At 43.7% G+C, this 24,088-nt stretch overlaps 2 protein-coding genes across 17 annotated transcripts in view; both read left to right on the forward strand.

The window, feature by feature from the left end:
- Positions 1 to 24,088, forward strand: part of LRCH1 (leucine rich repeats and calponin homology domain containing 1) — a 253,247-nt gene that overhangs the window by 50,334 nt on the left and 178,825 nt on the right. The window lies entirely within an intron of this gene.
- LOC135983203 (uncharacterized) lies at positions 1,005 to 22,714 on the forward strand. The gene is made up of 2 exons (XM_065593651.1): positions 1,005 to 18,131; positions 18,832 to 22,714. The coding sequence occupies exon 2, from the start codon at positions 20,036 to 20,038 to the stop codon at positions 21,116 to 21,118; it is 1,083 nt and encodes a 360-aa protein (XP_065449723.1). The 5' UTR covers positions 1,005 to 18,131; positions 18,832 to 20,035; the 3' UTR covers positions 21,119 to 22,714.

Here is a 24,088-nt window from a genome sequence, read left to right on the forward strand (position 1 = left end):
CCAGCCTGTCCCTCCTTGCATTTGCCCAGGTGGCGCTCCCTGATATCTGGATCCCGCTCCCCATGTTGCTGCCTGCTACAGAGGTTAAGTGAGAGTGGGGAGGTAAAAGGGGGAGTGCCTCTGCAGTATGTGTGACCCACTGTTGGGTCTGGACCCACCATTTGGGAAACACTGAGGTAAACTATAAGCCTGCCCAATGTATTCACAGAAATCTGATTTCCCTTATTTTAATTTTCTCTGTTCTAAGTTCCCACATCTCAGACAGAGTCATGAGTGTCATCAATATAATTCAATATGCGGAACAGAAAACTGTCACAGTTCAGGACAATTGCAACTGTATTTCTCCTCAGTGATCCAGCAAGGGCACTCGTTCTCAGGCTTCCAGCTCCCCAGATGTTGCCTTTCTTGGATGGAGACCTGCATCTCACTTCCTTCTTACTGGGGTATTTCCAGGATGCAGTTTCCTGCCTTACCTATGTAATTCCCAGCAGAGACAGGCTGTCCAAACACACCTGCCTGCTTTCTTTTCTGAAATGGTTAACAGTGTGACTGCCCACAGTTAGTTATCACACAGCTCTTTTATGCAAACCTATTTTATTCTTAAGATAAAAGCACTTCAGAGAAAACATTTAAACCAATAAGAACCTACACACATGCTCATAAGCTTGCCAGAGATCACCATAACCCTAACATGGACTCTAACAGGAGTAGTCCTTCAGTATACAACCCAAGGGGATTCCTTGTGATCACAAGTTTATAACAGCCTCAGATCAGAACAATCACCTAGTCTTACAGGGCTTCAGTAGGCCCAATCCTTGCAACTCTTCCCTAAGGATTGGGACCTTCCATGGACCTTGGGGTCCTGTCTGTTGGATTAGGAAGAAGGCCCTGAGCCTGTTTAAAACCAGGCTATTTATTTGTCTGTTGGTCCCTGAAGAATCCAATTTGACCTAGCATATGTGTCCCTCTTGGGTGGCGGGTGTGTGTGTGTGTGGGGGGGGGGGGGGGCTGGGGGGGGGGCTTCAGAGGTCTGATAACAGAGCAATTACATTAGCATCCCCCACCTCCTAGAGGAGTTACTGTATATACAATTGCACAATAATACATACACCATTTAAGTTTAATACAATGGAGTTCCAGAGGTATTAAACCTAATTCAGTAAGGTTTAATTTAACTCAATAAACTTTAATCTTAATTCCATAAGGTTTGTCCAGTATATGGTGGGATGTTGTCAGTCTGTCACACAAACTATTTTGTACTTCAATTTTGAAGAAGTAAACTAAATTATGTGGAAAAACAAGATAATGAGTTCATTATCTGGGCTACAAATAAAGCACTTTTGGTTTAGGGTGGCTAACTTTTTACTCAGTAGCATGGGTAGGTTGTTAGCAATGCAAGTGAGCTAATTTCACTGGACAGAGAAGCAATGAAAGTAATATTTTGGTGTCAGAGTATTAGTTTGCCTTCTCGTCTATGGATCTTTAATGTTTTTTAATTAAAAAACAAACAGTTTTCCTTATATAAACCCAGAGAATATCTAGTTAAAGTGACCCCTCAAATGTTTGGATGTGATTTTAGATATTTCTTCAGTATTTCCTTTTATTCAAATAAAGTAGGAATACTAGTTCAAAAATTACTTTCACTTTTATACAGTTTTTCTGCATTTTGGTGCATGAGACATAAAATTCAGTTTCCAGGGTAGTTGGATTTGAAGGGAGAAAAGAAAGAGGAGTCTGATATCTCTGGCTGGCAATAGGCAGAGCTTTGATTCAGCGATATGTGCAGTGTCCAGACAGTGGCACTATTTGTTGTTTCCTTCCAGAATTATCAGTGATATGGAAGTGAATGAAGATGGAGAAATGTGGAGAAGAGAATTATAAAATTGGTTATAACACCCCACTGTTCCCGCCCGCCACAAGAAAACCACAGCAAAACCTTAAAACAATATAACAAGCCTGTGTTTTGTGGCTTGCCATAGTGAATAACTACAGTGTAGAGAAAATTTCTGGATGATGATTGATAGTTAAGCTTAAAACAACTAACAGTTTTTAACACATAATTCAGTGTCATATCTAAATTGTCCGCAGTGCATACATTTTATTTAGGGAGAATGAATCTTACTTAAGATCAGTCCAGAAAAGCAGAGGAAAAAGATAGAAATTGGCCAGATAAACAATTGCTAAAGTGTTTGTTATAAATAAAGCAATGAGAAGTACTATTTTTCTTTAAGTGCTGACACAAATTGCTAACAAAAAAAGTAACTTGCCCCTTAGCTTAAATTTTCTCACCTTGTCTACATTAAGAAAAATTGGCTGCATAATTTTCTATCAACAGTAACAGTCAGCGCTGTAGTGTGAGTATTTCTACCACCATATCTTACCCAGCCTTGAGTATGACCGGCGCTGTTCAATATCTTCATCAACGACTTAGATATTGGCATAGAAAGTACGCTTATTAAGTTTGTGGATGATACCAAACTGAGAGGGATTGCAACTGCTTTGGAGGACAGGGTCACAATGCAAAATGATCTGGACAAATTGGAGAAATGGGCTGAGGTAAACAGGATGAAGTTTAACAAAGACAAATGCAAAGTGCTCCACCTAGGAAGGAGAAATCAGTTTCACACATACAGAATGGGAAGAGACTGTCTAGGAAGGAGTACGGCAGAAAGGGATCTAGGAGTTATAGTGGACCACAAGCTAAATATGAGTCAACAGTGTGATGCTGTTGCAAAAAAAGCAAACATGATTCTGGGATGTATTAACAGGTGTGTTGTGAGCAAGACACAAGAAGTCATTCTTCCGCTCTACTCTGCTCTGGTTAGGCCTCAGCTGGAGTATTGTGTCCAGTTCTGGGCACCGCATTTTAAAAAAGATGTGGAGAAATTGGAGCGGGTCCAGAGAAGAGCAACAAGAATGATTAAAGGTCTTGAGAACATGACCTATGAAGGAAGGCTGAAAAAATTGGGTTTGTTTAGTTTGGAAAAGAGAAGACTGAGAGGGGACATGATAGCAGTTTTCAGGTATTTAAAAGGGTAGAAAACTTGTTCACCTTAGCCTCTAAGGATAGAACCAGAAGCAATGGGTTTAAACTGCAGCAAGGGAGGTCTAGGTTGGACATTAGGAAAAAGTTCCTAACTGTCAGGGTGGTTAAACACTGGAATAAATTGCCTAGGGAGGTTGTGGAATCTCCATCTCTGGAGATATTTAAGAGTAGGTTAGATAAATGTCTATCAGGGATGGTCTAGACAGTATTTGGTCCTGCCATGCAGGCAGGGGACTGGACTCGATGACCTCTCGAGGTCCCTTCCAGTCCTAGAATCTATGAATCTATGATTAGATAACATGGTAAAAACATCTGCACTGGGACCACAGTACAGCTGTTTGTAGTGTTGGAGGAGCTGCACCAATGAAAAAATCAGGAGTCTGAGTTTTGCCAATATAGAGACACCCTCTGAATCTTTTAATCTTTTATATGAAAAACAAGTAACTACTTAGCATGGTCAATGTAACTCTCTAATCAGCAGCAAAATAAAAATGAAGAACTCTGTTTAAATTGGGTGTGGATCAGATTGTCCAGACAAAAACTGGTTTCCCGATCTGTCCTGTAGTACAGTTTTATACTCTCGCTAAAGACATGGGGATTCTCTCCCCACATCTCCTCAGTGCTGTTTGTATGCTTTTCCTCTGACTCCTTTCACAGCCATTCTCCCTGACAGTTCTCCTTTAGGAAAATAAGATGTCATCTTAGATTTACAGACACCTGGTATGACAGTCAAATTAGGCTTTGCCCAATTAGGGTTTGTCTACATTACCCGCTGGATCGACAGGCAGCGATTGATCCAGCGGGGGTTGATTAGACGCGATAAATTGACTGCCGAGTGCTTTCCTGTCCACTCCGGTACTCCACCAAGCGGAATTGACGGGGGAGCATCAGCCGTCGACTTACCTTAGTGAAGACACCGTAGTAAGTAGATCTAAGTACGTCAACTTCAGCTACGTTATTCACGTAGCTGAAGTTGCGTAACTTAGATCGATTCCCTTCTCCCCCTCCGCCCCCCCAGTGTAGACCAGGCCTTAATCTGGCTTTGCTGGCTTGAACTATGTTTTAAAGTTGTGTAACAGCTCTGCCTGTGCAGAAAGGAACAAAATGTTTGCATCTCTGAAAGAATAATTCCAAGTGCTTTGTGGAATGAAAACTAAAAATTCCACTTTAAAGTCAGTGGTTTTGTTTTGTTTTGTTATTTTACCAATAGGTGCTAAGGAAAGTATATTTGACCTGGACTCCACAAATATTAGAGGATTTTTTATAAAGGATAAACAGTGCCAGTTGAACCTTGGCCTGACAAAACTCTTAACTTACTCCTTTGCAAAGCTGCTTTTTCATTAACTAGAGAATAGTAACACCAACTAGATATGTGGAAAATCCATAAAAAATGAGGGAAGACTACAGTTCTTCTTAAAGTCTTTAATAGAGAATTTTACTTCATTTTAGATAGCATAATTCAAGTACTAATATAACTGAGGCTTAATTTGATATAAAAATCAATATCACTTGTCTTTACTACTATGTAAGAGCACATGGTGAGATGTGAGGTGAAATTTCAGAAGTATTATTTTCCATTTGGGAAAGGGTGCGTGTAAAAAATCAGGCTTATCCTGGAAAGCTAGCTTCTGCCTTAACTATTGAGCAACTATGGTCACTCCATAATATGCAGGGCATTCATTGATAGTAAAGACTAATATCTTATTTCATCCTAAGACAATTCTTTTTTAAAAAGTTTATAAGGGAGTAAAATAAGAATTGAGAATAGAATGACTGTCTCGTTCGCATTGTAACTGGAGCTATAATAAATTCTACTGTAGATTTACACCCCAACTCATCATACACTAACTCTTCATATAGACAAGCCCTAAATGACTTGCTCAAGGTTACAAAGAAATCTGTGGCAGAACCTGCATTTCCTGAGACCCAGGCTAGTGCCACAACCACAGCATCGTCCTGCCTCACTTGACAAAGAGACACAACTACTGAACCCCTCTTGAATATGTGGGGAAGACTTAGAATACCTCTTGTGTGTAAAGTAGCTGCATTTTTTCATAAATTAAATTTTCTGTGAAGAATCCAAATTAGCCACAGTGGCTTCAGAGTTTAACAGACATGCACTTCAGTAGAAGTAAATGTTGAGCACTTTTTAAAATTTCACCTGTTGTGCATGTGGGGCTTTCTTTTGCCCATACAAATGTGACTTTCATTTTGTGATTGATCCTACTCTCATTGCCGTTATTTGGTATCAGGATCCTTCTGTTAGGACATAGACGTTCACACCAGAATTTAACGTCAGTGAGAGTTGAGGGTGCTCAGTTCCTCTGAAAACCAGGCCTCTTAATTGTCCAGCTATAGGCATCCATTTCTGGATTTTGGTGCTTAACTTTAGACACCTACGTTTTGAAAATTTTGGCCTCATTACATAGAACAGTCTTGCTGAGCTAGCCCTTTATACACTACAGGTGTACAGGTAAAAACAGATACAGTGTTTTAGTATCTGCCCTCGTTTAGAACTGCTGCTTATATACTCTGCAACAGAGGTTCTCAAACTGGGGGTCGGGACCCCTCGGGGTTGCGAGGTTATTACATGGGGGGTCATGAGCTGTCAGCCTCCAACCCAAACCCCGCTTTGCCTCCAGCATTTATAATGGTGTTAAATATATTAAAAAATATTTTTCATTTGTATAGGGATCGCACTCAAAGGCTTGCTTTGTGAAAGGGGTCACCAGTACAAAAGTTTGAGAACCACTGCTCTACAAAAACTAATATAGAGAACAATTAGAAATTGATTTGGACCCATTGCTAAGAGTTCTAACACAGAACTAGGTAAAATTACAAATGAGTGCAGATAAGAAATGCATTGGGTGTGCCAAAAGAAGAGGTAAATGAAGATTCTTTGCTATTCCATATCCACAGCCATTTTCAGAAATACCATGATATGAAAACATGTTCTCTGTTCAAAGCACTAGGAGACAAGTTTCCTGTTACTTGTGTATATCCTTCTTGTGACCCAGCTGTTCACTATAAAAATGGCAAATTCAGGAACTCAGCTGTCCAGAGGGACCAAGCTACCGTATAGCTGATTTATGAAGCAGTGTGCACCTGAGTGGAAGGAAAGGTCACAAGATAAAAATCGTAATTGGATGTTTTTGTGCTTAATTAGAAATATGTTTATTCTTTAAAGGTGGACTTGAAAAAAATGATTTTTTCTGTGAGGAGGTACTGGAGATTGTCATGGTTTCACATTTCTTCAGTTAATTTTTTTTGCACAAATTAAAATTCTATCTTAAAGAAGCCAGTATTGCCTTTTTTATAATTAAGTAGCTGTCCCAAAACAACAGAATGTGATTAAAGGAAATGTATGTAGATATCCAAGGGAGGAAAAAGCCCCCTTAAGCTATAGCTCTTTAAAAGCTTGCATTGTGGATTGAGGAAATTATTGTTTTGTTTGGAAAGATAATGAACTAAGGAGAGAGAACTTCTGTAAAATGAATTGTTATAGAAAGTCCTGAAGGTTTGCTTTACAACAGTTTCATAAAACACAATATTCTTCTTTGAGCATCATAGATATTTAGGGACAGAAGGGACCTCAGGAGGTCATCTAGTTTTTTCTTTTTGTCCGTCCACCCGTGCTGAGGAAGAATTAAGTATATCTAGACCATCCGTGACATGTTTGTCTAACCTGTTCTTTAAAAACCTTCAATGATGGGTGCCCCTATTCAAGGTATCTGCACCTGTATTCTCCCTCGTGGTTCAGCAAGGGCACCTACTTATAGACTTCCAGCTCTCCAGCTGTTGCCTCTCTTGGGTGGACACAAGAGGGTCTGTCCCTCCTGACCAGGGTATTTCCAGACTCCACCATCCCCTGCCTACACTGTGAATTCTCCAGCAGGTCAGACTGCCTAAGCAGGCCTCCTTTGTTTTTTCTTCAGAAGTAGGCCAGTTGATTAACTGCAGTTAACTCATGCGATTAACTAAAAAAAATTAATCATGATTAAAAAAATTAACCACCGTTTTAATCGCACTGTTAAGCAATAGAATACCAAGTATAACATAATAAATATAATAAATATTTTTGGATGTTTTTCTATATTTTCAACACAGAATACAAAGTGTACAGTGCTCACTTTATATTATTTTTGTTTACAAATATTTGCACTCTAAAAATGATAAAAGAAATACTATTTTTCAGTTCACCTCATACAAGTACTGTAGTAAGCAACAGAGAGTCCTGTGGCATTAGTCTTAAAGGTGCCACAGGATTCTCTGTTGCTTTTTACAGATCCAGACTAACATGGCTACCCCTCAAGTACTGTAGTGACATCTTTATTGCGAAAGTGCAACTTACAGATGTAGATTTTTTGTTACATAACTGCACTCAAAAACAAAACTGTCTAAACCTTTAGAGACTACAAGTCCACTCAATCAGGAAGGCAAACGCATCTCTTTACATTTACGGGACATAATGCTGCCTGCTTATTATTTACAGTGTCATCTGAAAGTGAGAACGGGCATTCGAATGGCACTTTTGTAGACCGCATTACAAGGCATTTATATGCCAGATATGCTAAACATTCATATGCCCCTTCATGCTTCGGCCACCATTCCAGAGGACATGCTTCCATGCGGATGACACTCGTTAAAAAAATAATGCGCTAATTAAATTTGTGACTGAACTCCCTGGGGGAGAATTGTATGTCCCCTGCTCTGTTTTACCCGCATTCGGCCATATATTTCATGTTATAGCAGTCTCGAATGATGACCCTGCACATGTTCATTTTAAGAACACTTTCACAGCTGATTTCACAAAATGCAAAGAAGGTACCAATGTGAGATTTCTAAAAATAGCCACTTTAGAACTCAGATTCTTGTTTCTTCCTCCCAAGATAGCTGCATGTAGCAGTCTTCCTTCAGATTTTAGGTAATGTTGTTTTTCAATATTGTTGCATGAAAAGCAGCCCAAACAAACAAAACCACAAAATAATATAGGTACATCAGAAACTGCATGCGCTGTATCATTTCAAAGGAAGATATTGTTTGTTTTATGAATTTTGCTCTTGTATTGCTTGTGTACTAAGGGATGGATATTTTCCAAAATCAATTTTTCCCCAGCAACTCCCCTGAGAGAAAATGGGCACAGAAATATTTGCATTTGAAATGAATAATTTATTAATAAGATTTAATTGTAAATGGCAGGGGTCAGTGAGGGCAGACTTTTGAATTTTTGAGAAGTGGGTGTAACTTTATTGATTCTATATTGGAAGCAGGGCAAAGGAGGAAGGCGACAGATGCTCCATCTGTCACCTGCCTCCCCATTTTGAATTCTGAAATACAGGGCATCACAGTCCCAGGATTTACAACTGCTTAAAGGCCCTATCGGAGCCTGCATTGCTCCCAAGACCTAGTCTGGCCTGCAAACCAGAAAAATCTACTGCCTGGGAAACCACATGAATCATAGAATCATAGATTATAGGACTGGAAGGGACCTCGAGAGGTCATCGAGTCCAGTCCCCTGCCCGCATGGCAGGACCAAATACTGTCTAGACCATCCCTGATAGACATTTATCTAACCTACTCTTAAATATCTCCAGAGACGGAGATTCCACAACCTCCCTAGGCAATTTATTCCAGTGTTTAACCACCCTGACAGTTAGGAACTTTTTCCTAATGTCCAACCTTAGGCTTTGTTTTAGGGTGGATCAGGCTTGCTTGTGGATCCAACTCCCTTTTCTAAGTCAGGTATGCTGATTCCTAATTTGCAGAAAGAGCTGTTGTTTTTTGGCCCCAGACCCTACTGACTTTTTTGGTTTGGGAGAACAAAACAGTAACCATAGACTCATAGACTCTAAGGTCAGAAGGGACCATTATGATCATCTAGTCTGACCTCCCGCATGATTATTTCAGCTCAGTACTAATGTGGACATGAGAACCTCCCACAAAAGCTGACCCACCCACTCCCGGAAGAATTCTCTCCCTTGACTCAGCTGTTGAAGTGCCCAAATCATGATTTAAAGACTTCAAATCGCTGAGAATCCTCCAGCAATCGATCCCTGCCCCATGCTGCGGAGGAAGGCGAAAAACCTCCAGGGCCTCTGCCAATCTACCCTGGAGGAAAATTCCTTCCCGACCCCAAATATGGTGATCAGCTGAACCCCGAGCATGCAGGCAAGATTCTCTAGCCAGACCCTCTGGAAAAAGTTCTCTGTAGTAACTTTTAATATCCCATCATTGACCATTGTTACTAATTACCAGCGATGGCACGTTATTCACCTATTGACTAAAATCACTTTATCCCATCAAACCATCCCCTCCATAAACTTATCAAGCTTAATCTTAAAGCCAGAGAGGTCTTTCACCCCCACTGTTTCCCTCGGAAGGCTGTTCCAAAACTTCACCCCTCTGATGGTTAGAAACCTTCGTCTAATTTCAAGCCTAAACTTCCCGACGGCCAGTTTATATCCATTCGTTCTCATGTCCACATTAGTACTGAGCTGAAATAATTCCTCTCCCTCCCTGGTATTTATTCCTCTGATATATTTAAATAGAGCAATCATATCCGCCCTCAGCCTTCTTTTGGTTAAGGTAAATAAACCAAGCTCCTCGAGTCTCCTTTCATACGATAGATTTTCCATTCCTCGGATCATCCTAGTGGCCCTTCTCTGTACCTGTTCCAGTTTGATTTCATCCTTTTTAAACACGGGAGACCAGAACTGCACACAGTACTCCAAATGAGGTCTCACCAGTGCCTTGTATAACGGAACCAGCACCTCCTTATCCCTACTAGAAATACCTCACCTAATGCATCCCAAGACTGCATTAGCTTTTTTCACGGCCACGTCACATTGCCGACTCATAGTCATCCTGCGATCAACCAGGACTCTGAGGTCCTTCTCCTCGTCCGTTACTTCCAACCGATGCGTCCCCAGTTTATAACTAAAATTCCCCATAACTACCTTGCTGAAAAGGAGGATCTGACACCCTTGCTGCTAGAATCTATAACCCAAAGCTACAATCCTGTAAAATTTATTGGTAATCTACTCCATGCCTATTCAACAAACAGTACAACACAAACCAGTTGCTCAAGTACTCAAAGTACCTGCCCCAGCGCATTGTATACATCTGCAAAGTCCAAAGGCGCATGTGCAATTCCATGGTGGAATGCAAAGCAGGAAGAGGGAAGCTCTCCTCTTCCAGGCTTGATCATTTTATCAATTGGTCTGTATCCCAGACAGCCAATCCAAGAGCCTAATGCAGGGAGCCTAATGCAGGGAACAAAATTACCAGTGAACCCCATAGCTAGAGGAGCTCCCCACTGACTGATGTCACAAGGAAGCCAGAGGTGTGCCTGTCTGAAAAGGCTAACGTGCATTCTTGGAATACAGCTTTCTTACTGGCAATATTTTAACTATCTCAATCACTTCGTGGAGATGTTTAGGAAACCTCAGCATTTTGTCAAATAGATAAAATGTCTTGCTAAATTTTGTCCTCTATTTTCTGACCAGCTCTTTGATAGTTATCCATGGTGGTATAGGAACCTACAGAAAGGCCGCGAAAACAAAAAAGTGTTTCTCTTCGGCTTGAATTTGTTGCTTTTATTAAGTATTGTGACATCAACGCATAGCTGTGGGAAATGGAGTTCTAGTAAAAACTTGCAGCTTAATTTAATTATAAATGTGGTAATTATGAGCTAATATAAAGAGGCAGGTTTATTTAGTAACTATAGGGAATGTGATTGCATAATGTTTTAAATTGGTACATATATAGATATTACTACATCTGCACTAATTCAGTGTTAAGATTGTGGTTAATTGCAACATATCAGGAAATGCAAAACTTAAGGTTTCCATAGGAACACTAAGTCTATTGCATATGTTGTATCTTTCTGTGTTACACATATAGTAGCATAAAATGTAACCGTACTGAACAACTTTACTAAGAAAAATAATAGAAAGTGCTACAAGTGAGCAGCATAGCTCAGTCCATATCCATGTGAGAACTGTAACTAGTATTTCATGATTTCTTCGTGACTTTTCAATGTGACATTCCCTTAACTGTTTCTGGAATTTCATTTCCCACAATTTGATTTTAAGATTCTTTTTTTCCAATTTAGCAAAGTATGTACAGTTCACAAAGGGCTATTGATATGCTACATTTGAATTATCAGCATTCAGCTTTTAAAAAATTATTTGTCCAGGTACACCTCTACCCCGATATGATGTGATCCGATATAACACGAATTTGGATATAACACGGTAAAGCAGTGCTCCCGGGGGGCGGGGCTGCGCACTCCGGCGGATCAAAGCAAGTTCAAAATAATGTGGTTTCACCTATAAGACAGTAAGATTTTTTGGCTTCTGAGGACAGCGTTATATCAGGGTAGAGGTGTATAAAGAAGATTGTTAGTATGAGAATCTATCCTCTTTTTATGCTATCAAAACTCAAACAATTTACTCAGACTTAAAAAAAAAATCACTTTTAGGTTTGACACATGAAAAATGACATTCCAGTAACAAAGCTATAAGTGTAATCTAAAGAAGTCTGTATTGGCAACCACTGTATTCTAGTTATGATATGATGCAAATATGTATATAGGACACTTTAAAGGTGTGTTTAGATTCATTTCTCAAGTCTCTAATGTTGAGTTAAAAAAAATCTGAGAAGTTACTGAGTGTTCTAGAGATGGTTAATATTTCCTGAAGGTTTATAAATCATCTCAAGTTTAAAAGGTTTTTGTGTTAAAGAAGCTTGATTAGTTCAGAACTGTAAATGAGGCATTTATCTTCCAGATAGGAAGCTGATACCAGTGTTCCTCTATGCATTGGCCCTCAAGAGGTGCTCATGCTCTTTTCTGTGATTCCAAATGTATCACCTTTGTGACTTGCTTATAGCCAAGTGCATGCCTGGCTTCAGCTCTCTAGCTTCTTTCTCCAGGGGAGCTGGAGACCTGAAACTACTCATGAGCTGATTCTTCCAAGTCACTGGGTGGTCCACTCTGTAATTTAAATAATGTAGAAGTATGAAAGGTCAAAATAATTCACAAAACTATTTTTAAATGTCTGCAGAAATGGCTGTTCATGAATCACTTGGTACAATACTACAAAGAGTTTTTAACTTTGTTTCTGCAGTTTTGTTTATACTTTGTCAACTCAGAGTCATTGTGTTATGGTGCAAGAATTCCATGATTGTTAATTGCATTCCCCAACAAAAGACAATTTTACATTTGTCCTCATTGTCCTCATTGCGACAACTTTCTTCAGTCTCTCTTATTTTTTCTCGCCCTAAATCCTAAAACACAAAGTCCTTAAATATGTCTGTGGGAAGATCGTTAGTGGATAAAGAAGTTAGTTTAAAGTAGTCAGTGAAGCTGAATGTTAAGCTTATTCATTCACAAAAAATCCAAAACATTGAAATGTTATATGGCATGCATATATTTTATATATAATACACACCAAAATACGGATTTGATATCCATGTGCCTAACGTTCTCCAGGTGAAGAAGTGACTACTTGACCCTTGGAGTGAGTTATTGTCTGCTAGTTTGTTTTTGTTATTGTGTGCTTGCTGTGTGCCTGCTTTACTGAAGTTTATAGTGTGGTCTGCATGAGTGTGTGTGGGCTGAGCCTGCTGGCCTGCTAGACAAGGCTGAGAACTTCCTAATGAGACTCTAGCCTGTCAGCCTTTCATCCCTACTCCATTTAGAATCCCTGGAGTAGGAGGCAGGGCTAACTCAGGGAGAACGGGGTTTAAAAAGCCAGCGTGTAACGGACTAGAGCAGCTAGCAAGCGGGAGTTTTGTGAGGGAATTTAGAGCGGGAGCCTGACAGTGAGACATACTTAATAAACCTTCTCTAAAATTAGGTCTATAACTTCCCCCTCCCCAAAACATACACACAAAGAGCAAACAAACAAAACAGCCCTGCAAGAGTAAAATAATAATACAGGCAGAAGTCCAGCAGCAGAGTGGGGGCTATTCAGTTTATTGCAGTGAATGCAGCCTGTATGATTACCTGCCTTGAGAGCAGATAACATATATGTACATTTGGTGCAAGCAATTCATGGCCCTCAGAGATGGGGTATGGGCTCTTGAGATACAGCTGGCTGAACTGGAGGAACTAAAGGGGCGGGTACATAGCTGAGACTTTCTGGGACACAGTAGAGCAGCCCACTCCGTCTGACAACCTTTGCTGTTGATGATGATGAAAGTCTTGGAGAAGGAGCACATCAAGCTGGAGTGGAAGAAAATGATCCCATAGTTGGGACTCTCCTGCCAGATGATGTCATGGTATCCTCTCGCATTGAGGATATGCCTCTCAGAGAGGAACCCCAGTTATTAGGAAGACATAGGTAGTAACGGGGGATTCGATTGTTGGAAAGATAGATAGTTGGTTTTGTGACGACTGGGAGAATTGCATGGTGAATTTGCCTGCCAGGTGTGAAGGTTGCAGACCTCTTGAGACATCTAGACAGACTTATGTACAGTCCTGGGGAGGAGCCAATTGTTGTGGTACATGTAGGTACCAGTGATGTAGGGAAAGGTAGGAGAGAGGTCCAGAAGGCCACATTTAGGCTGTTCATTAAGAGACTAAAGGCCAGGTAGCATGGTAGCATTCCCTGAAATGCTTCCAGTTCCACACACAGGGCCAGTTAGACAAGTAGAACTACGGGGTGTCAATGTGTGGATAAGATGCTGGTGTTGGGAGGGAGGATTTGGGTTTATTAGGGCTGGGCAACCTTTTGGGAAACGAGGGGCCTATAAAGGGAGGATGGGCTCCACCTAAACCAAAACGGAATCAGATTGCTGGCATGTAAAATTAAAAAGGTAATAGAGGAACTTTTAAACTAAGGGGTGGGGGAAAGCCAAAAGGTGTGGCTATGCACATAGTTCAGACAGACACAACCCTTGGGGAGGATTTATTAAAGGGGATACTCTCTATCCTAATAAAAAGGAAACGATAGAAGTTGATAAAGTACTGGTAGGAACTGAAGAAAAACAGTCAAACGAAAGAGTCCCATTCATTGCATCGCATGAAGGCAGACAACTAAATATTGACAAATTTTATAAGTGCTTTTATATAAATGAAAGAAGTCTAATACTAAGATAGGTGAACTTGAGTGCCTGATATTTAACGAGGATATTGATATAATAGGCCTCACAAGACACTTGGTGGAATGATGCTAATCAATGGGACACAATAATACCAGATACCTATAAATTATATAGGACTCACAGGATGTGCTAGTGGAGGAGCAAGCACTATATGTGAAAGAAAGCATAGAATGAAATCTAGTAAAAATCTTAACTGAATCAAACAGTACCATAGACTCTCCCTGGCTAGAAATTCCATGCTTGAATAAAAAGAGTATAGCAGTAGGAATATATTTCCGACCCCCTGACCCAAGATGGTGATGTGAAATGCTCAGTGGGATTAGAGAGGCTACAAAAACAGAAAATCAGATAATGGGATTTTAGCTATCCCCATATTGACTGGGAACATGTTACCTCAGGACAGGATTCAGAGATGAAGTGTCTAGACACCACGCGTGATTATTCTTGGAGCAGCTAATCCTTGAAGCCCACAAGGGAGAAGCAATTCTTGATTTAGTCCTAAGGGGCACACAGGATCTAGTCCAAGAGGTGAATATAGGTGAACCACTTGGTAATAGCGACCACAATGAAATTAAATTTAACACCTGTGTATGGGGAAAAATACCAAAGAAATACAGCACAGTAGCGTTTAACTTCATAAAGGGAAATGAAACAAAAATGAGGCGTCTAGTTAAATGGAAGTTAAAAGAAACAGTCACAGAAGTGAAATGCCTGCAAGCTGCATAGAAGCTTAAAAAAAAAAACCCATAACACAGGCTCAAATTATATGCATACTCTACTCTAAACAGGAAGAGGACCAAAAATGCCAGTATGGCTAAACAGAGTAAAAGAGACAGAAGACATTCCTTAAAAATTAGAAGTGAAATGCTACTGAGGAGAATAGAAAGGAGCATAAACTCTGGAAAGTCAGCTGTAAAAGCATAATTACGCAGGCCAAAAATGAATTTGAAGAGCAACTAGCAAAAGACGCAAAAACTAACAGCAATTTTTTTTTCAGTACATCAGAACTAGGAAGTCTGCTAAACAATAAGTGAGGCCACTGGATGATCGAGGTGCTAAAGGAGCACCCAAGGAAGACAAAGCCCTTACAGAGAACGTAAATGAATTATTTTTATGGGTCTACACTCCAGAGTGTGTGAGGGAGATTCCCATACCCTATGCCGTTCTTTTTAGGTGACAAATCTGAGGAATAGTCCTAGATTGAGGTTCCAGTAGAGGAGGTTTTGGAACAAATTGATAAATTAAACAGTAATGAGTCTCCAAGACCAGATAGTATTCACCCAAGACTTCTGAAGGAAATCAAATATGAAATAGTGGGATTACTAACTGTGGCATGTATCCTGTTGCTTAAATCGGCCTCTATAGCAGATGGCTGGTAGGTATCTAATGTAACACCGTTTTTTTAAAAAGGGCTCCAGAGGTGCTCCTGGCAATTACAGACTGGTAAGCCTAACTTCAGTACTAGGCAAATTGATTGAGATTGTAATAAAGAACAGAAATATCAGACACAGTGTTGAACAAAATATGTTAGGGAAGAGTCCACTTGGCTTTTGTAAAGGGAAATCATGCTTAATATACGAGATAGATTGGATATAAATTAGCAGATTCTCACCCTAAGAGATGATACGAGCAGGCTGCAGATTCTTAAGAGGCAAGCTGCACTTGCTTTACAGTTGGAATCCCCAGGTGTTTCATACATAGGCTAGAAATCCCTTTAGCCTGGGTCCAGTCTTTGTTCCTCAAGTGTTTCCAAGAGTCCTCTTGTGTGAGGAGTGAAGAACCAGAGATGATGTCACTTCCTCCCTTATATAGCTTGCGCATATGGTGGGAACTCTTTGTTCCAAAGCTTGGTTCCTAGACCAGTCTGTGGAAAAATACTGACACCCCAAGATGGAGTCCAGCATCATGTGGCCTGGTCACATGACTTTGTAGAGTCATAGCAGCCATTACTTACAGGCTGTTCAGCGTGTTCTCAGGAAGGCTCCCCAGGTGGGAGATCAGCTTCTCCTAAGGCCTATTGTTCTTTCTAATGGCTCATTGCCCTGAATAGACCCTTACGAACCAGCTATCTAGACTGAAAGCATCTTGTCTAGTGGGCGTTACCCAGGAGTAACTACATTTGAAATACAGATACATAGTCAATATTCATAACTTCAGATAAAAAAAGATACATGCATACAAATAGGATAATTATATTCAGCAAATCCTAACTCTCCAATGACCCCTCACATGACTTATCTTGCATTAAATACATCATAATTCTGCTATAATCATGTAATATCACTATGAAGAATATGGGGTGCAGTGTCATAGATCTGTTTCTTTATCTGGTGGTGGCGGGTACCACTGGGACGGGATCATTTTCTTAACAGCCTGACATTACATTGTTTTAATATAATTTAGATGGAATGAGCGGCTGTGACTTTCTGCTTCTTGGCTCATGGCTGCTGCTCTCCTAATATGGCTACAGAAAAAGGCGTCAGACCTTACAGTTAAAAGATAGGAAAGAAAGAGTAGTGATACATGGCCACTATGGGGAGAGAGATAAATAGTGGAGTCCCCCAAGGATCTGTACTGGGTCCAGCACTATTCAACATATTCATAAATGATCTGGAAAAAGGGGTAAACAGTGAAGTGGCAAAATTTGCAGATGATGCAAAATGACTCAAGATAGTTAAGGCCAAAGCAGATTGCGAAGGGACCTTACAAAACTGGGTGACAAAATGTCAGATGAAATTCAATGTTGATAAATGCAAAGTAATGCACAATGGAAAACATAAGCCCAACTATACAATCAAAATGATGGGGTCTAAATTAGCTGGTACCACGCAAGAAAGAGATCTTGGAATTATTGTGAATAGTGTTCTGAAAACATCCACTCAATGTGCAGCATCAGTCAAAAAAAACCTAACAATGTTTGGAATCATTAGGAAAGGGATAGACCGAAACTATCACAATTGTGTACTGCGTGCAGTTCTGGTCCACATCTCAAAAAAGAAATATTAGAATTGGAGAAACTACAGATAAGGGCAACAAAAATTATTAAGGGTACAGAACAGTACCCATATGATGAGAGATTTAAAAGACTGGGACTGTTCAGCTTTGAAAGGAGACAGCTGAGGAGGGATATGATAGAGGTCTATACAATTTTGAATGTTGTGGAGAAATTGATAGAGAAGTGTTATTTGCCCTTTCACATGAACGGGACCTCAGAGTTATGGACACCTTGGGAATGGAGGTTGTTCGTAACTCTGAACAAGAGATGGGAAGCTCCTCAGGGCGGACAGCTTGGAGCGGGAGCTCACAGCTGTGCCTGCAAACTTCAGTGTCTTCACCTCCTACCTGTAAGAGGCTGCCCGGTGACGGGGGGTGGGGACAGGCAGCTGATTCTAGTTCCCTAGCTGCAAGGGTGATGAGTGAGACACCCTGGGGCACTACAGCAGGAGCTTGGAAAATTTCTTTCCCAGGCTTGGACTGAGCATAATTGTCTCCCTCCCAGCCAGGGGGTGGGGTGGAGTGGAACTGCGCCTGCCGCTTCCGGGAAAGCAGCGCAGACTCCACTGCTATTCCTGCTCTGCCTGCTCAGAGTCTAAGAGCTGTACCTGTGAAAACCAGCGTCTTCACCTCCTACCTGTAAGTGACTGCCCCCTGTGTGGGGAGTACGGGATGGGGTGGGGACAGGGAGCCCAGATGTGCCTATCTTTAAGATGCAATACAGGCACAATACAATATTTGCTGGGGTTTTTTGGTCTCCACTGTTGCCTGATTTCTTACTTCCGGTTCCATATGGTGTCCGGTTGACCGATCAGTCTGTAACTCTGATGTTTGTCTCTTAGAGGTTCTACTGTAATAGGCAGCAAGTTTAAAATAAACATAAGGAAGAGCTTCTCCACACAACACTCAGTCAACCTGTGGAACTTGTTGCCAGGGCATGTTGTGAAGGTCAAAAGTATAACTAGGTTCAAAGAAGAATTAGGTAGGGTTACCATACGTCCGGATTTTCCCGGACATGTCCGGCTTTTGGGGGTTCAAATCCCCGTCCGGGGGGAAATCCCCAAAAGCCGGGCATGTCTGGGAAAATCGGGAGGGAGGGATGGAGGGCTCGGCCGGGGCCTCTTTGGCCGGGGTCGCGGGGACGGGGGCATGGTGCCGGGCGGGGAGCCGGGGGCGCGGTGCCGGGCCGGGAGCCGGGCGGTGCGCCGGGCCGCGGGCCGGGGTAGCGGGGGGGGTGCGCCGGGCGGGGAGCCGGTCCGGGGTAGCGGGGAGGGGGGGGGGGCCGGGCGGGGAGCCGGTCCGGGGTAGCAGGGCCGGGCCGCCGGGGGGTGCGCTGGGCCGCGGGGCCGGGAGCCGGTCCGGGATAGCGGGGGGGGGGGGTGCGCTGGGCCGCCGGGGGCCGGCAGTGCTGGGCGGGCCGGGGGTGGTCGGCCGGGGCCGGCACCCCAGGGCCCGAGCCGACCCAGGCTGGAGCCGCCGGGGGGCCAGCCTGGGCCGCGCCTCCTCCCCCCACACGCCCCCTTACCTGGTTCAGGCTTCCCGTGAACTAAATGTTCGCGGGAAGCAGGGGAGGGGGCGGAGACTTTGGGGAGGGGGCGGAGTTGGGGCGGGACTGGGGCGGGGCCGGGGCCCCGTGGAGTGTCCTCCATTTGGAGGCACAAAATATGGTAACCCTAAATTAGGTAAGTTCATGGAGGATAGGTCCATTTGAGACTAATAGCCAAAAAGGCCAGGGGTGGAACCCCATGTTCTGGGTGTCCCTAAACCTCTGACTGCTATAAGATGTAATTAGATGACAGGGAATGGATCACTCCATAGTTCCCCTGTTCTGATCATTCTCTCTGAAATTTGTTGCTGACCACTTTTGGAAGATAGGATATTGGGCTAGTTGGACCATTGGTCTGACCCAGAATGGCCATTCTGATGTTCTTATGTTGTGATAAATTGACCACTTTAACCTGCTTTTTGCCCACTAATCTCTTGCCCCAGGAATTATTCTAATGTCTCAACCTATGTCGGCAGGAGAGCTTCTTCCACTGACATGGCTTCTGCCACTTGCAGAGATGGTTTTATTATGCCGAGTGGAGAGCTCTCTCCTGTCCGCATAGAGTGTCTTCACCAGACACGCTGAAGTGCTGTACATGTAGACATGCCCTTAGTCGGAAGATGTTAAAATGAAGAGCAGTTGGGACAGCTCAGGGATATACTTGTATATCACTGAAACGGAATAGAAACATGGAGTCAGTTGGATAAACATACAGTCAGCAAGAATGGCAATTCTCAGTATCGTCCGTAATAGATTGGGAACTTCATTTACAGTTGTGAAGTGGTTTAGCTGTTCCTTAGTAATATTAGTTTTGTTGTTGTAAACACTTCTGTTCTTCTGGGATGGCAGTGATGCTGGTTCTGATGGAAAACATGATACGGTTAAATCTACATTCATTTCTTAAAGTACAATGCTCTGATTTATGAATAAGTTAATATTAAATGCAAATGAATAGTATTCTGTTGTCTTTTCCTCTTTCTTAGGCCTTGGCTACACTTGCAGATGTACAGTGCTGTGAGTTAACCCTGACTTCGTGCAGTTGAGTAGGGAAAGCGCTGCAGTCTGTCCACACTGACAGGTGCCCAGTGCACTGTTGTGGCCACATTTGCGGCAATTGCAGCGCTATTGGGAGCGGTGCATTATGGGCAGCTATCGCACAGAGCACCTCTTCCCATTCTGGCGCCGTGGGTTGTGGGAAGGGGGCATGGGTGCGGGGCATTCTGGGTCCTGTCCCAACGCCCCGTGATGCATCGCTTCGCATCCCAGAAATCCCTTTGTTTCCGTCCACCTTTGGCGCCATCTTTCAACGGTTTCTGTGCAGCGCGATCTGTCTGCGGGAAATGGAGCCCGAACTGCTGAGGCGTATGCTGACTTATCTCGCCAGCACGTCACGTTTGGCTGTCGAACTATTCCTTAAGATCCAAAGTGACAGTGAGAGTGAGGAGTCCGACGATGCAATCGAGCCGTATAACGCGTACGACACAAAATTGCTTGTGGCATTCACGGACATGCTCAGCACCGTGGAACGCCGCTTTTGGGCTCGGGAAACAAGCACCGAGTGGTGGGATCATATCGTCATGGAAGTCTGGGATGACGAGCAGTGGCTGCAGAACTTTCGGATGAGAAAAGCCACTTTCATGGGACTGTGTGAGGAGCTTGCCCCCACCCTGCGGCGCAAGGACACGAGATTGAGAGCTGCCCTGCCAGTGGAGAAGCGGGTGACTATTGCAATCTGGAAGCTGGCAACTCCCGACAGCTACCGATCGGTCGCAAACCAGTTTGAAGTGGGAAGGTCGACCGTTGGAATCGTGTTGATGCAAGTTTGCAAGGCCATTAATCGCATCCTACTCAGAAGAACCATGACTCTGGGTAACGTGCAGGAAATAGTGGATGGCTTTGCACAAATGGGGTTCCCTAACTGTGGAGGGGCGATAGATGGGACACACATTCCTATTCTGGCACCACCCCACCTAGGATCCGAGTACATTAATCGGAAGGGGTATTTCTTTATGGTTCTCCAGGCGCTTGTGGATCACCATGGGCATTTCATTGACATTAACACAGGGTGGCCCGGAAAGGTGCATGACGCACGCATCTTTCGGAACACTTGGCTGTTCAGGAAGATGCAGGCTGGGACTTTTTTCCCAGAGCAGAAGATCATGATAGGGGAAGTCGAAATGCCCGTTGTGATCCTTGGAGATCCTGCTTACCCGTTAATGCTGTGGCTCATGAAACCCTACACAGGGAGCCTTGACAGCAGCAAGGAACGGTGCAACTACAGGCTGAGCCGGTGCCGAATGACTGGAGTGTGCCTTTGGCCGTTTAAAGGGCCGCTGGCGATCTCTGTATGGGAAGCTGGACTTGGCCGAAAACCGCATCCCCGCGGTTATATCCGCGTGCTGTGCCCTCCTTTATATTTGTGAAGGGAAGGGTGAAAACTTCACTCAGGCATGGACCTCCGAGGTTCAACACCTGGAGGCTGAATTTGCACACCCAGAGAGCAGGGCTATTACAGGGGCCCAGCGTGGGGCTGCAAGGATTAGGGATGCCTTGAGGGAGCAATTTGAGGGTGAAAACCAGCAGTGATATCTGGTGCCCTCCACGGGAGTGAAGTGCAGTAGTTCCAATCTTTAGGAATTGGTGTTTGTTAAGCAGACAAGCAGACTTGCAGTGCCTGTTTATTTCCTGGGCTAAGGAGTCTTTTACTTCATGCAATAATAAAGAATGTTTTCAAAGCCAAAATATCCATTTATAGAAAAGAAAAAAAAATTATTTATTGAAAAGAAACAAGGGTGTGGAGTGGGGAACAGTACAATCACAGATTCGCGTATGTCCTGTCTGGTGTGCTGTGCAGTGAGTGCTGCACTTCAGGATAGCTATACTGCATGGTGATGGGGGTTGAGTGCAGAGGGTAAGGGTCGTGGTTTTCAGGGCTGGGTGGTGAAGATACTGGTGTTGGAGGCAGCGGGTGGCGTGAAGAACATGGAAGGTGGGGAAAGTGGGTTGGAGGTGACAGTGGGGCACAACGGAAAGAGTTTTGGGACAAGCACGGGGGGGGGGGGCATTTGCGGTACTGCTCCTCTTTCTGCATGGGTACGAGCTCCTGGATAGCGTCTGCTTGGCACTCCAGGATGCTTATGAGCCGATCCGTGCTTTGCTGCCGGTGCGCCGTGCTTTGCTGCCGGTGCGCTGCGTATTCCTGGCGGATCCTGCTTTCTCTCTCCCTCCAGTTCTGTGCTTTCTCATTCTCTTTAATAGATTGCCGCATCACTTCTTGCAGCATGTCTTCTTTGCTTTTTCGTAGTCTCTTCCTGAGTCTTTGCAGTCTCTGAGCAGGCGATAAGAGGGACGGCTGAGGTCTCAAGGTTGATGCTGCTGTATAGGCAAGATGCAACATTTAACCAGAGGCAGCATTCTTTATACCAGACAGAGTAATGATTTCCCCCGCACTTAAGGAGTAGAAAACACACAGGGTCTACACAATTGCCTAATTTTCCCATCCAAAACAGAGCACACATATCCCACGGGAGCCTCAAAATGGTGATTAAGGGGGACTGATTGTTTCACTGCTGCACTGTCCTCTGGGTTTCTGTGCCTTGGGGAGAGCCAACAGCTTCCGGGGGCAGCTACACTGAACACTGTCACAACATTTTCCACAGGAGTTCGTCCTGGACGATATCTCGCTGCTGAGGGTGACCTGGGAAGCAAGGGAGGGTCTTCTACTGCAATGCGGCTTCCGTCCTGGCCCATGTGCAGCTTGCCTGTGTGCAGCAATGGTCCCCCCCGCCCCTCGTGGCACAGTGGCATGGACACGTTAGCCTGGCTGGGACAAGGACCACGGTGGCTCTCCCGATAAACTTGCGCAAGCGCATTGCACACATTCTGGATGAGACATTCGAGAAGATTACCGAGGCCGATTACCGCGATGTGATAAACCACATCAGTGCACTATTGCACATCTAGGCATGCATGCCTAACCCTCCTCTCCCAAAGAGCACGCACCGAAAAAATTCCTTCCCCCCCCCAAAAAAACCGCTTACCGGGAACCTGCTCTTCTCTTTGTTCTCCACCAAGTACCAGCCGCTGTGACTGGCTACCTTCCTCCTGGCTCGAGAAGAGCTCCTGGCTGCATGGCTCCAGGGATTCTGGGGTGTCTCCATCTGGCCCACCACCCTCACTCCCATTTTCCTCTTCCTCCTCCTCCCTCCCCGCCCCCCCCCCCCCCCCCCACCGGCTCTGAAGTGTCCATGGTGGTGCTCGGAGTGGAAGTGGGGTTAACCCCAAGTATCGCATCCAGCTCTTTGTAGAATCGGCAGGTCGCGGGGGGAGCATCCGAGCGGCCATTTGCATCACGGGCTTTGCGGTAGGCACTCCGCAGCTCCTTCACTTTAATCCTGCACTGCAGGGCGTCCCGGTCATGGCCCCTTTCCATCATGTCCTTTGATATCTTCCCGAAGGCTGGAGCGCAGCTGGGACTGTACAGCTTCCTCCCCCCAAACACTGATGAGGTCCAGCAACTCGCCATTGCTCCATGCTGGGGCTCGCTTGGCGTGCAGAGGCATGGTCAGCTGGAAAGATTCACTGATAGCATTCCATACCACGCCGGGCTGAGCAAACAGGAAGGGGATTTTTTAAATTCCCAGGGAATGTAAAGGGTGGGTCACATGGTCGGTTACCTGAGGCCAGGGCAGTAGAGTTGGAACTGATGACCAGAGTGGCTAGAACAGGCATTGTGGGATACTGCCGAATAATTCTGGAGGCCATTCACAGCGCATTGGGCGGCCACACTCACTATTCCTCTCGGAGACGTGGAGTACATGCAGCGCTGCAACCATGGAGATACAGCGCAGCAAATGCCTTGCCAGAGTGGACGCGGAGTGAGTTACAGCGCTGGGGGCGGCTTTACAGCACTGTAACTCGCAAGTGTAGCCAAGGCCTTAGAGACAAGTTGTTGGAGTGTCCTCAAATGTCACTGCTTATGAAGCCTTTACTTGAAAGGCTAGATCTATTGTTTGTTTTAGTTGTTGTCAGTTAGGATCAACTGCTTAAATGGTTGAGCTGTCAGACTGTATCTTAAAGGTGATCTGCAATGAGAAAAATATTAGATTTGCACCTTTCCTACTTATGATAAATAAAGAGGTAGAAAAACGTGTTTTTATTAAAACCGCTCTCAATTTTTCATCCTCTCGTGTTTAACATTAGAAATTCAGGTTTTGTCTATTTTGTTTTTTCCCGAAAGACTCTGGGGACAGGAGAGCTAGAAGGATTATAACATCATAAGTACCAAGAAAGTGAATCCTGAGCAATTGAAAGGGGAAAGAAACTTAAGTCAGAGCTTTTAATAAAATGTTATGCCTATTTAATTCAGACATCTGACAAGCAGTTGGGAAAAT

This window comes from Chrysemys picta, chromosome 1, assembly GCF_011386835.1.
Source record: "Chrysemys picta bellii isolate R12L10 chromosome 1, ASM1138683v2, whole genome shotgun sequence".
NCBI classification, from domain to species: Eukaryota; Metazoa; Chordata; order Testudines; family Emydidae; genus Chrysemys; species Chrysemys picta.